General features: G+C 42.0%; 1 protein-coding gene across 2 annotated transcripts; it reads left to right on the forward strand.

Annotated features, from left to right (window-relative positions):
• The first annotated feature begins 1,919 nt into the window (after nucleotides 1-1,919).
• capn9 (calpain 9) lies at nucleotides 1,920-13,620 on the forward strand. Of its 2 annotated transcripts, XM_070920049.1 has the most exons (20): nucleotides 1,921-2,209; nucleotides 3,347-3,416; nucleotides 3,504-3,622; nucleotides 4,989-5,122; nucleotides 5,998-6,166; nucleotides 6,266-6,349; nucleotides 6,745-6,830; nucleotides 7,464-7,541; nucleotides 7,901-8,061; nucleotides 8,243-8,400; nucleotides 9,354-9,562; nucleotides 9,872-9,908; nucleotides 9,998-10,078; nucleotides 10,405-10,462; nucleotides 11,123-11,187; nucleotides 11,343-11,411; nucleotides 11,988-12,066; nucleotides 12,869-12,985; nucleotides 13,074-13,132; nucleotides 13,311-13,620. In XM_070920049.1, the coding sequence occupies exons 1-20, from the start codon at nucleotides 2,003-2,005 to the stop codon at nucleotides 13,335-13,337; spliced, it is 2,067 nt and encodes a 688-aa protein (XP_070776150.1). In that variant the 5' UTR covers nucleotides 1,921-2,002; the 3' UTR covers nucleotides 13,338-13,620. The 2 variants fall into 2 exon arrangements, with proteins under 2 accessions (XP_070776142.1, XP_070776150.1); XM_070920041.1 differs by having other exon boundaries at nucleotides 1,920-2,209; nucleotides 5,998-6,349.
• Nucleotides 13,621-13,840: the final 220 nt, after the last annotated feature.

Raw genomic sequence — 13,840 nt, forward strand, 5'->3', positions numbered from 1 at the left:
TCATAAATCCAGCCTGGAAGTTGTCTTTTTATGTTTGTCAGTAAACTTTTGTTCCCTCCTGTAGCCAAAAACCAGGAATAAATAACAGAATCTATTTGAAGTAACGCTTCAGCCAGTTCCTTTTTCTTTATTGTGTCACATGTAACATGCTGCTTTGAGCCTCTGTTGTAATGCTGGGCCTCATCTTGTGTGTTGTGATTCTACTTCACTGCATATAAAACACCCTCATCCGAATCAGAAATCAGGAATCAGAAATAGTTTATTGATCCCCGGGGGGGGAATTGTACAGATGCCATTAAACCGGACGTATCGGACTGGATTGACAGGACTTTAAACACATCAGCAAAACTTTAAATGTGGGTCAGCTGTTTTTTTTGGTTTGTTTGATAAATGCTTTGTCTCATCACCTGCTGGAAAGTTGGTGTTCGAGCAGGATGATGAACAAGAGGGAACTACTGATCGAGATCATGTATAACAAAAAAAACAGAACACTTACACTCCATGCAAGGATCAAACCAGCAATCCTTAGCCTCCCCTCCCCTCCTTCCCCTCCCAGCCTGGAGGAGGTGGAGGTTGGGACGCCTGCCTGCAGCTCTGTACAGCTGGTAGTCTGCCTGTGCAGGTGTTTGCTGAGGGCCCTGCAGGGGGCGTTGTTGTCCTTGCTAATTAGCCTTCCCTCATTGAGATAAACTGGAGGGACAGAATAATATAAACTCCTGTCAGTGTAACGCGAAACAGTTCAACAGCAGCGCCACAATCTACAGCCTCCACACATGATCATGAAGCAACATCGGAGTACTTCGGCCATCTAGTGCACCACGCATCCAGGTGGAGGATGCTGCTCACCCCCTTCACCCAGCAGGACGTTTGTGTTTCTAATTTAGATTCAATCAACGGCACATAGCATCCAAACAAAAGCACTGCGAAAACACCTGAGAGCAAGCAAGCCCTCACAAGCGGTAACCTCACAGCACAACACATCTTAAGTTATGTGAGGAATCCAGCGGCTGTGCAGCAGGAATGTGGATGTCAGTGCAGCCTGGAGGACCGAGTGGGTGGCAGGGTGCAGCAGGGACCATGTTGGCACACCCCGACTCCGTCTGCACTGCTGTCTGTCTCTCTCGTGTTTTGATGAGAGGGACGGGGGGGGGGGGGGGGGCAATTTATGGTCCATCCATTAGCTGTACCTGCTGGTCGCTGGTGGGCTGGATCTGATCCCAGCCGCGGTGGTGGAGAGTAACTACGTACATTTACTCAAGTACTGTACTACAATCACAACTCTGTACTTCTACTGTACTCTTACTGCGCTACATTTATCTGACTGTTACTAGTTATGTCGTACACAGAAAACACACAAAGACTCTTTTAAAATCATACATTGGAAGCAACATTAAAAAGCTGCTCACATATTAATACATAAAGTAATATAACACTGACGGGGGCTGCCTATTACTTTTGATACTTTCAGTACATTTTGTTGCTAATACTTGTGTACTTTTACTGAAGTAAAAGATCTGAATACTTCTTCCACCACTGTCCAGCTGACGTTGGACGAGAGGTGGGGGACACAGAGAACACGCAGGACCCACACAGAAAGGTTCAAACCCAGAACCTTCAACAGTGACAGTGAGGCAGTGCCCCCCAGTACATAAAAACACTTCTGCGGTCCTTCGACTTGCAACACAAAGCCCCCATTTAGAGATTTGGATGAGAACAGCACTTCTGCCAAACCATCAGGACTGAATATTCTTACTGTTTCCTGCAGGCCAAGCCCAACGAGAGAGAGAGAGATAAGAAACAGGAGGGTGAGAGAGAGTCAGCAGGGGCGAGGTCCAACGCCTCGGGAGGACAAACCAGTTTCTGTCTGGAGGGTGTGTACCTGCCAGCCCTACCGACCTGACAGGCTCGTCCCTGCATCAAACACACAGCAGGAGACTCGCTCCATCTCACACCACCTCTCCGTCTCTGTCTCCGCTCACTGAGGCTCTCCCCCCCGAAGAAGATGCCTCTTCAGTCCACTTTGTCCGGCAGGGGCTCCGGCTCCATCAAGGCCGAGGACACGCAGTCGGATGGGAAGTCGTTCGAGGAGCTGAGGCACGAATGTCTGCAGAAGGGGGTCCTGTTTGAGGACCCGGACTTCCCTGCCGTCGACTCCTCGCTCTTCTTCAGCCAGAGTGTTCCAGTGCAGATTGAATGGAAGAGGCCCAAGGTATGTAGGCACATTTTAGATTTTAGATTTCAAGTTTTAGGAGGCTTGGCTGATGTCTCTAGTCAGAGCAGCATCCAGACAACTGAACAAGTTGTGCCAGAAAAGTGTCCAAACGTCTCAAACGATGTCCTCTTAAGGTCGAACGTGGTCTCGGAATCGACTTAAATTCAGTTTTTGAAGTGTTGAATGAAGTAAGTGTTGAGGTTTGTAGGTGGACTGTCGGTCTGATGATGATGGGTCAACGCTTGCTTTGATATTCTCGTTGTTTTTAGAGATAAAACTGGTCACATTTACTATTCTAATAGGCTCTGAAACAAAATGAATGAAAACCCATAAATTGCTGCACCAGTTCTGTCTATGGCAGTTGACTGTGTGTGTGACTGTGTGTTGGCAGCATTAACAGACAGAGAGTCAATAATTATATATATCATGTCTTTGAATTAATAAAGTGAAAGTTGATTTGAAGTTGTTTTTATTGCTTTTTATACCAAAAAAAAAGAGCAATTAGTAATTTATCCAGCCGTAGCTGCAAAACCAGTTCTGCAAGAAAACAGTGTCAATAGAGCTGAGTGCAGGGGCAGTTTCCTCACTCTGAGCTCTGTACACACACTTTATCCCCACACGCCTCAACGTTATCTCCAGTAAAACTGCTGAGAGACACTCTGCAGCCGCTCAGAGGCTTGACTTGATGGTTTTAGCTGATCAGCTTCAGATTAAGACAGCAGGTGTGGAAGCTTTCGCTGCCTTTTTCATGAAATCCTTAAAGCTACATGATGTTCTTGCTTGTTTTGTTTTTAAGCATCGTCTCTTATACCTCTTTTAAGCTCATTTACAGCATCTTTACCTGCTGACATACCTTCAGCACGGACCTGGCCTAAGTAAACTGGGGAAAAGTCACCACTCATGTTCGGTACAATGACAGCACATTTCTCTCTTGGGCGTTCCTTCAGAGTAAATGCTTCAGCTGCCTGCGTTTGGTGTGTTTTCTGTGTTACAGTGAGCTGGATTTCAGGCTGATTAATATGCCTGGAATGTGAACACACCTATCAAAGGCACCTGTGTCACCTCTCAACTGTCATTTGTGTTTTTTTGTAATAAACCAACCTGTTCTTTTCCTGTTTCTGGCCCGTTCTACAGGAGCTCTCCGAGAACCCAAAGTTCATTGTTGGCAATGCAGACAGGACAGACATTTGCCAAGGACAGCTCGGTTGGTACTAACTTATCTGTCATTTTGTGTCTTTTCATATACACATATGTCACTCATTACCCATGATGCACCTGTTTGTCACCACAGGGGACTGCTGGCTCCTGGCAGCCATTGCATCCTTGACCCTCAAAAAAGACGCCCTGGCCCGAGTCGTCCCCCACGACCAGGACTTCGACCACAGATACGCCGGCATCTTTCACTTCCAGGTACACCGCCGGCTGATTGGCTGCTGACGGATGAGGCGTCTGAGCAGAGATGGTTTATTGGCTGACATGCGTCTCTTTGACTGAGTCTCATGTGGTCTCTCTGGTCCTTTTCAGACATTTCAGTCTCAGAAAGACACAAATAAACCACACAGATGAATGCAGAATGGAGGGGAATAACTATGTAGAGTCTGCGGCATAAAGTGTGCATTTACAGCGCTTAACAAATCTATTAGACCACCTGTCATAAATAAGAGAAAACACACATATTTTAGAAATCTGTCAAAAACTTGTTTCAAACTAAAAATTGTATTGTTATTTATTAGGCAAATATCAAACTGGAACAACTAAATAGTCCTTATTCACATATATTAACCAAACATCTTAATATTTTGTACGACCTCCTTTGGCCCTGATGACAGCTTGCATTCTTACAACCACAAAACAAATGTTTCTGTTCAGGAATGCAAGTAAATAACTGTGATTTGGCATCTCAATCAAAAAAATAATAATGTGCTTTACTATTTTTTTTCTGCTTTTTTGTAAAACAGCAAATTTGAGAATTCATGGATAACAACAATAATTATATTTTAGCATTAAAGATCATTTTGATTAAAGAGCTTGGCTTGCACATACTGGTGGATTAACCATTACAGAGACATCAAATATTTTGGTCATCAGCAATACTGTTCATTTAGGGCAGCGACACCTTACACTGGGTGGGGGTCTAATACATTTGTTAAGCGCTGTACATTTAGTGGTCAAAACCCCTTTAATAAAGTAAATTAACCATCCATCCATCCATGAGCTCCACCCTGTCATCCTTTGCAGGGTTGCGAGGGGCTGGAGTCTCTCCCCCCTGGCTCTGGATGAGAGGCGGTGGTGCACAAATCAAATGAACTGAAATTGATCATAAAAAACAGACAAGAGAGGTCAACAAACTGTAGGCTTACACAGTGGGCCTCCTCCCAAATTACGAATAATCCAAAATATGTTGCCATGAGCTTCACTTCCTCTAACAGCTGTTAGATTCTGGCTACAAAAAAACTGCTTAATCAAAAAGACTGAATTCTCTCTCAAAACATAAAGGCATGTTTTAATAAGACTACAGACATATTGTGGAAGATTTCTGGGAGCTTGATTGACAGGTGTCTCGGCCTATCACACTCAACTTTAGCTCACAGATGAGCCAAAATAACAAAATTCACAAAATAGAACCATTTCACAACTAGAAGGACATTTTTGTCTCTTCACAGAATGGAAGTGAAGCTAACTAAACGTCCGTATGTTCCAGATAATAAACACTGAGCTGTAGGCGGAGAATGACCAGCCAGGTGTTTTCTGACAATATTCTCTGCTGCTCCTGTAGTTCTGGCAGCACAACAGATGGCTGGACATTGTGGTGGACGACAGGCTGCCGTCGGTGAGAAACCAACTCATCATGCTTCACTCCGCCTCCAACAACGAGTTCTGGAGCGCCCTGCTGGAGAAAGCCTACGCCAAGTAACAACTCTTTACATCTTAAAACTTTATATCTCCTGCGTAAACAGGTGATGAACATAAAACACTTCACCTCCACAGTGTACCTATAATCAAGAACAAGCTCATGGCTTTGCAGATCTTAGTTCTTTACAGTGGAACTGAATGAAAGGACCTTTAAAATGAATAGGGTTCATGTTTCATGGCTGAAAGTATGCAAATTGGGAAAAGGGTCATCCTCTGGGGAGCATAAACGTGGTTTAGAGAGAAATGTCTCAACAACTGTTGGACGGATTACCGTCAAAATGTCGGGCAGACGTTCACGTCCCCCTCAGGATGAAGTGTGATCACTTCATCTTCCCTTTTGCTCCGTCAGCTAAAAGTTGTAATTTGTTCGTTACTTCAGGTTGTGACCAAAAACCTGCAAAACTTCCCATCAGCCTCAGCTGTTCTTTGTGTTTAGTGTTAATTAGCTAATGTTAGCATGCTAACACACTACAGTAAGATGGTGAACGTGGTAAACATCATAACGGCTAAACATCAGCATGTTAGCATTATCATTCAATCATAGTGCGCATGTTAGCATGTGGACATTAGCATTTAGCTTCTGTGCTCCTGAGCAGCCTCACAGAGCCGCTCGCATGGCTGTACGCTCCGAGCTGTGACTGTGTAAAAGCTGATGTTTGGCCTGACAGTGGTGCCAGAGGAAAGACCAACAACAGGATCAGGGTTTATGAAGATCCATGGCAAGACCACCATCTTAAAATTCTTCAAATGTGACAGCTTTACAAACCTTTAAGTTAGTTAGTTAAGTTATAAATCTTTAAGTTTGGCTTCTGACTTTATCGCTTTGTTAAATCCATGTTAACCACTGCGACGTGTCCTCCTCTTTGTTTTAGGCTGCACGGCAGCTACGAGTCCCTGAAGGGCGGCAGCACAATGGAGGCCATGGAGGATTTTACCGGTGGTGTGGGGGAAGTATATGAAACCAAGAACTCTCCAAACAACCTGTTCAAGATCATGAAGAAGGCTCTGGACAGAGGCTCCATGATGGGATGCTCTATTGATGTAAAGTTCTTGTTGATACCATTTAATTATTATTACCTCCACCTCCTCCAGTCGAGCTCTTCTGTTTTAAACCTCTCTGGGTGTTTTGGTTTTCTGCAGATCACCAGCTCTGCTGAGTCTGAGGCCAAGACGACCACCGGCCTGGTGAAGGGACATGCATACTCCATCACAGGCCTGGAGGAGGTAAGAAAACAGCTGGCACCTGGTTTCATGTATTTCTGACTGGAACCAGTATCAGCACTGCAGACCTATTTATAGTGATGAGGGAAAATGATAGGAAACCTTTATTTAGTTTGGCACAAAGAACCTCAAATACAGATTTATGAAGTTCATTTCAATTCTTGTCACTGCTGCTGCTGAGCTCATTTTCCTGCATTTACCTGTGTTTTTGTTTTTCGACTTGAACTTCTTGAAAAAAGGTTTTTAAAGAAACAAAAAACAGTTAAAAAAAAAAATAGTTAAAGGAGTTAAAAGTGAAAGATTTGTACTTAATTTGTAATAATAGGAATAAATAACAAAGTAAGAAAATAAGCCGTAAGCAAAGTCTGTAACACTGAAGACATTTGTCTGATTTTCAGGTGAATTATAGAGGTAATACGATCCAGCTGATCCGAGTCAGAAACCCGTGGGGTCAGGTCGAGTGGAATGGTCCCTGGAGTGACAAGTAAGCATAAAGGACGACGCCGCCTCCAAGATACACAAGACATGTGAAGCTAAATTCTCAAAGTCTGCACGTGGACAAATTATGAGACAACGGGCTCCTGGGAATAGACATACACAAGACCCCTCGTCCCTCCTTTATATGAGTCCAGAGAGACACAAAACTACAAACGGCCTCTTTGTTCATCTCTCTGTAGTCGTTTTGCATCTTTACGTCGTGGTTTCGTGCCTCTCTGTGAGCATTTTACATCTCTGTAGTTGTTTCGAGTCCGCGTATCATCCGTTCAGTCAATTATTTCATTCAATCTAGAACACAGTACCAGGAAAAGCAGATCAGAATACATTTACAAGTAAATAAATTAAGTAAAAGTAAATTGACTGTGTGTTTCCCTGTTTTCATCTTGAAAGGGGTACCTAAAGTCTTATTTCTGCTTTTCTGTTACTTTGTTTTAGTCTTCTTTCCCTAATTGACTCTTTGATTTGAGACGCTCACGTCGTGCAGCGACATCTAGTGGCCACAGGTCGTCAAAGCAGCTTGATTAGTAATTTTTGAGGATCTGTATTAGTGCTAAAAATCCAAATGCGATTTCCAACAGATTTAAGATGTAAAGTGTAAAGATTGTTTTGTCTGTTTCAGGTCCAGAGAGTGGAGTTACGTTGACAAAGCAGATAAAAATCGCATCCTGCAGAATTCAACAGAGGACGGTGAATTCTGGTGAGTTCATGTGATGAATTTGGTCCAAACTAAAGATTAAGAAAACCATTTAATGCTACATTTGCTAAATTAGCTAAAGCAGTAATTTAAAGCAAAGAGCCTGTGCAGCAGGGTTTCTCAACCTGTGGGTCTGGACCCCATGTGAGGCTGATTCACATACAGACGGGGGTCACATGAGGTTTCTTAAAGTGATAGAGGCCATGAATCATCTTTCGACCTCATGAACACAGTCAGATCTGCTTTATTCTGTTGCCTTTTGAACATTGTTCTGCTTTATGATTAAACTCTGTGTTTTGAGCACATATGCGGCAAAGCTGAACTTTTGTTGGAGATGACAGTGATTGTGTTTGTGACTCCAGGATGGAGTTTGAGGACTTCAAGAGGAACTACGACAAAGTGGAGATCTGCAACATGACCCCTGACGACCTGACCGACAGCACAAAGCGCCACTGGGAGGTCAGCATGTTTGAGGGAAACTGGATCCGTGGCTCCACCGCTGGAGGCTGCAGGAACTACATCGGTGAGACCACCAGCTCTGAGAAGGAAACAATCTTCCAACACATATTTAGAGATTTTAACATTCACTGCAGAATAAACGAGTCTGGTGTGCTGGCAACGTTTGAGATGGTTGAATGAGATTTATTTAGTTTGGTGTTCACATCCCAAACTGCCCTCTAAAGCTCTGCATCTTCGACCCTCAGACACATTTTGGACCAACCCGCAATTCATGCTGCAGCTGGAGGACGCCGATGACGATGACGACGTGTGCAGCGTAGTGATCGCTCTGATGCAGAAGAACAGACGAAAGCTGAGGAAGGAAGGCCTGGACCTGGAGACCATCGGCTTCACGGTGTACGAGGTCAGAAAGAAACCAAACAGCCTCAGACTCTTAATGGTGTCACTTTTATTCTGTATAAAGCAACTCATCAGAACAGAGTGTCGCAAACTGTGGGACAGGACTCTTCTACTAAAATGGACTAATTGGTGTAATAGAATACACTAAATAAAAGTACTGTATTCTTATATTTTAATACTTTAATAATCTATATGTTCATATCATTATAATTACGTAGTTAGTTAAGCTTGTCAGGAGGTCTCATTGAGATCAATCATGACATATCATCATATCATCAGCATAAAACTGGACTTTTTTAATGATCTTAGGGGGAATAAGGGGCCTCATATTGATCCTTGTGTCTTTATCAAAGACAGTTTGAACTTTACAGGAAAGATTTGACTCAAAACAGAATCATCAAAACGTGGAAAACAACTTATTAACAACATGTGGTGATGGATGGATTAGAAAGCTGTGAGAGCAACTATATTTAAATGATTCATATTTTGTATTATCTGTCTATAGTTATTATCTGAACTATGCCTGTGTTTCTAGTAATGAGGCCCTGTAACAGCTTCAGAGTTTTATCGATGCACATGTTAACTATACGCCTGAACTCTATAGGTTAAGTGGGCATTTTCAAGAAATAGACATTATTAGCCATATATTAAATACCAGCTCTGAAAATAAAAATAAAAAGTTAGCTGTGCCTATTTCCTATTGAGGTCCAAACTTAATTCTTGACCTTGGAAACAGCAGTCGACAAAACAACTTCACCTCAAGGTTCATGTAGCAGTTCAGGAGCTTTGGATCATATCACTTGATCTGGATCCAAAGCTTCTAAATGGACCTACTTTTCAAATGATCAGAATCGTACTTCTGTCACGCTAACTTTCCTACTTAATATGTGTACTTATGTGTTATTTAGCATATTTTGCCCAGTTAGAGCGGGTTGAATTAATCTCCTGTCCGCTCAGGCTCCAGATAACGAGGACCAAGCGGGGAAAGATTTCTTCCGCTACCACGCATCCAAGGCTCGCAGCAAGACCTACATCAACATGCGGGAGGTGTCGGAGCGCTTCACGCTGCCTCCTGGGAAATACATGTTGGTCCCGACCACCTTCCAGCCCCACCATGAGGCCGACTTCCTCATCAGGATCTTCTCTGAGGGGAAGGCCGGAGCTCTGTGAGTGCAAACCAAAAGTCAATGCTATTTAAAACCCAAGGAGAATTTAAAATAATGAACCCCCAAAAAACTGAGACCAAAACTGAATTTAAGGCCTCAGAATGACTTAATCTGTATGGGTTTAATAGAGAGTGGAAGCATCCCATGTTGGTCTAAATGCAGCTTCAGTGGCTTTTCCAACCTGATGAGAGTAAAGTTCTTTGGGTAACACTGAATAATTGTTAAAAAATGAAAAACTAAAATATGAAATGTCAGCACAAAGCATCTATTCTTTGGATTTTTATCACAACATGTGGTTCTCTTCCACAGGGAGATGGGGAGCAAAGTTGATGCTGACCTCCCAGATGTAAGTAGATCACCCAGGAATTGATAATCAATCAATCAAACAGTCCTGGCTGCTTGTCTGCTGTACTGATGCTGTGTTGTTTCCACCAGCCGCCCATGCCCAGCCCCCCAGAGGAGGAATCAGACGAGGAGAAAGGCCTGAGGAGGCTGTTTGAACAGCTGGCTGGTGCGGTAAGAAAACATCAGTCCACATTTAATTTCTTCATAAGACGTTTTCTCATTACTTTGGTGTAGCAGATCTCAGACAAGCCTCTCTTGGCTCAGTATGTAGGATTTGAATGATCTTTTTTTTAAACCCACGGGTCAAAACATGTTTTCAACGTAGAGAAAAATGTGAATTTAAGTATAAACACTGTGAACTTGATAGGGGTTTCATACATTGCAGATTTGTAGATGACTTTTATTCCACATTATTCCCAGTTCAGCGGGTGTTCACCGTATTCTGCATCAGTATGTATGAATTTAAAGTTTTCTTTTCAATCCTGGTGCGTCTCCAGGACGAGGCTATCTCCGTCAGAGAGCTCCAGCAGATGTTGAACGGCGTTCTCAGCAGACGTAAGTGAATTATAGATATTTTGATGTCTTTTTGTCAGTTACTCACTTTAGTTTAATTTCTTTTTTTCTCTCTGGTTTGATTTTAGTGAACCTTCCTTTTGTAAAACCTTTTTACTGATGCTATTTGTAGCACAAACATCATAAGAGGGTAAATTTGACGTGCTGTATGGAGTCCCACAGGGGTCCATTCGTGAACCTCCTCTATTTGGTATTCATATACTTCCACCCCTGTCATCATCTTATCTGTTATCATAACTACACAGATGATATCTATAAGGCTCAGAGGCCGGTTAGCTTAGCTTAGCACAAAGACTGGAAACAAAATTTGCTTACTTACTTACCAGGGTTGCTGGGCTATTTCTTGGCAACCAGTGGAGACTCCAGGAAGTCAATACTCCCGGACAATAAATAGTTTGGCACATAAGCCCTGTAAAAAACTAGATTTCGTAAACAATCCAGATGTAATGCTTAGATTAGTCACCTTAGAGAAGTGCTGCTCGGTTGCTGGTTTCTTTTGAACTCTAGTTTACGGCCTAATATGCTAATGTGTCAAAATGATATATTGTCTTTCCTAACAAAGTAAATACCGCGAGTTTACCTCGATATTATTGAATTATTTTGTTGAACGATGTTCCACTGTTTTATCTGTTTTGTCTTCAGGAAAAGAGATCAAATTTGAAGGCCTGAGTCTCAGCACCTGCCACAGTATCATCAACCTGATGGACGTATCCTTCCACATTACTGAGCGACTCTCTTCTCCTGCTCACTCGACTTGACTTGGAGATTAGAGGGAGGAGACAAGAACAGCATGATTTTAAGAAAAAGGATTAGCTGACAACCACGATGCTTTTTAGACGTTTCTTCCTTGACAGTGAACCAGATGGACAACACAGGGAAGCTGGAGTTCCAAGAGTTTAAGGTCTTCTGGGAAAAGATGAAGAAGTGGATTGTATGTGTTGATTTATGTGGTAAAACTGTAAATAAGCTCTGGCTGAAGAGGAAGTACTCAGATCTTTTACTTAAGTAAAAGTAGTAAAGTAATAAGCATCAAAATATACCTGAAGTACCAAAAGGTAAAATGATTCATTATGCAGAATGGCCCATTTCAGAATATATGATATTATTGGATTATAAGTATTGATGCATTCATGTGTTCATCGATTTAATATTGAAGCTGGTAAAGGTGGAGCTAATGATTTATTTTATATGATTGATTGATTGATTTTGTTTTATTTTCATGGGTTTACAAGACACCAACAGTACAGCTGCAGTGGTCAAACATTTCATGTCATTTCATCATAAAATGACATGATGATTATTATTACAGCTCGGCCTTAAAAAAGGTTTCCAACTAAAAAGTAACCTCGGTTTTTGACGTAACAGTCTGTCCTCCTCTGGAGTGAGTCCGAAAAGATTTGTCTCCGAGATGTACGGGAGTGGAAGTATACAGCAGCAGAACATGGAAACAGTCAGTAAAGTAGAGGTTTTGGTCGAGGCTGTTAAAGGTGAACTTCTGTCGTTGCAGATGCTCTTCTTGTCCTTTGACACAGACCGCTCAGGGAAGATGTCGTCCTACGAGCTTCGTATCGCTCTCAAGGCTGCAGGTGAGAGCCGACTGCACGCTGTTTAAACTATTAACACACTTTATTTACTTTACATTTGAAATTGTCATTTTATATTTCTTGGCAGACATTTATTTTCGGATGATTTTCATGTTTAAATGTTTTACGTGTAATACATTGGCATTTATTTAACACATCGTGTGTAGATTTCACAGTAAAATATATTCAATTTGACAGAAAAAAGACACTTAAATTAAGATCCACTCGCTAACTTTTTCCGGAACTTTTGAACAACATCTCACAGTCTTCCTCAGTGGACGGAGTGAAACTCTAACCACTAAGGAAGACCATGAGATGCAGTTGAAAGAGCCAGAAAAAGCCAGTAAGTGGAAGTTAATTCTTCTTGTCAAATGAAATGTTTGTTTGCAAGATCAAAGCTGAACCGTCTTGAAGAGAATAAAATATATATGTGATATATTCTATTGTGAAATACTGTATACTTTATATAGAATACGCCAATTGTTGCTGTGTTGAAACATACCGTAAAACCCATTTCCCATGTATTTTCCACACACACGAAGCAGTTCAATTTCCTTTTATTATTATTTATATTAATATTATTAGTTGAAGTGGTGGTAAAAGTAGTAGAGGTATTTGTTCTAGCATTAATAGAGGCTGTATTAGTGATAGTAAAAGGGATAAAAAGTAGTATTGCACCAGCTCATAGTGGTAGTAGCAGCAATGGCACTAGAACCAATAAAAATATGGGAATTATTTAGTGGTAGTTAGTAAATCTTGTGTATTTGGGTCTGAGGGCTAATGGTGCTGCTTTGTTCCCATGAAGGCATGCAGCTGGACAACAAGCTCCTGCAGCTGGTCGGCTTGAGGTTTGCTGACGGCAACTACGACATCGACTTCGACGACTACCTCACCTGCATCGTCCGTCTGGAGAGCATGTTCAGTACGTAAACGATGGTAAAGTAGAATCCTCCACTAGGTTTACAGTAACTACAGTAACGCCTGACTGGAACTCTCTCGCTCTTAACCAGGAGCTTTCCAGGCTATGGACAAATTCAAGAGGGGACGTGTGAACATGACCATGATGCAGGTAAAACCGCATCCTTTAATCAGTTTGTTTTACCACACCTGGTGTGCCAGATGGGTGGGATTTATCCTGTGATTGTCTTTCTGACCACGTGCTTTATTTTGGCAGAATTTAGCTTGTGATGTTCTGGGACTTGATTTTATTGCAATTTATTTTGCTTTATTTTCTCTTTGCCTCGCAGTTCCTGATGCTGTCAATGAACGTCTGACGAGAAGCTGAAAGCAAACAGAAGCCACCAGAAGAACAAAACACTACGGACTCTCTCGGAGTGTGTTGAACACTCGGGCCATCATGATGATTTTCTTTTTCATGTTTCAAATTCTCGACATCTATGATGACTCAATAATGTGAGATACTGTCTGCGCTAAAGTATTGGGACGGTGGGATCAGACGTTAAAAGTTTGCTGACTTGTGCCTTTGGACAAAACATTGTTTTATTCTCTCTGCTCTCTGCATGAATGGAAATAAATTTTGAATAAAATGCTTTTTAATGCGGTGACATGTTACTGAGTTGGGAAGAAAATGTTTGTGGTTAATCAAGATTTATATTCATAGAAAATAAACATAGTTTTTCATAATAACTACAACAATTAGAGAGTCAGCCAGCTCCACGGTGAAACACATTAAACCTCTTACAGGAAGTGCAGCTAAAGCTTGTGTTTATTTATGACCCTCCACTTTGCTTTTAACCAATAAGAGTCGAGTGTTGCA

The sequence above is a fragment of the Enoplosus armatus genome, chromosome 2 (assembly GCF_043641665.1).
Source record: "Enoplosus armatus isolate fEnoArm2 chromosome 2, fEnoArm2.hap1, whole genome shotgun sequence".
Classification (NCBI taxonomy): Eukaryota; Metazoa; Chordata; class Actinopteri; order Centrarchiformes; family Enoplosidae; genus Enoplosus; species Enoplosus armatus.

Bases quoted from the DNA above. Each gene is read 5' to 3' on its own strand.
- capn9 (XM_070920041.1), top strand. From the start codon at position 2,003: ATGCCTCTTCAGTCCACTTTGTCCGGCAGGGGCTCCGGCTCCATCAAG. The intron at 3,623-4,988 runs GTACACCGCCGG...CTGCTCCTGTAG, and splicing joins CCGGCATCTTTCACTTCCAG to TTCTGGCAGCACAACAGATG. The intron at 11,412-11,987 runs GTATGTGTTGAT...CTGTCGTTGCAG, and splicing joins AAAAGATGAAGAAGTGGATT to ATGCTCTTCTTGTCCTTTGA.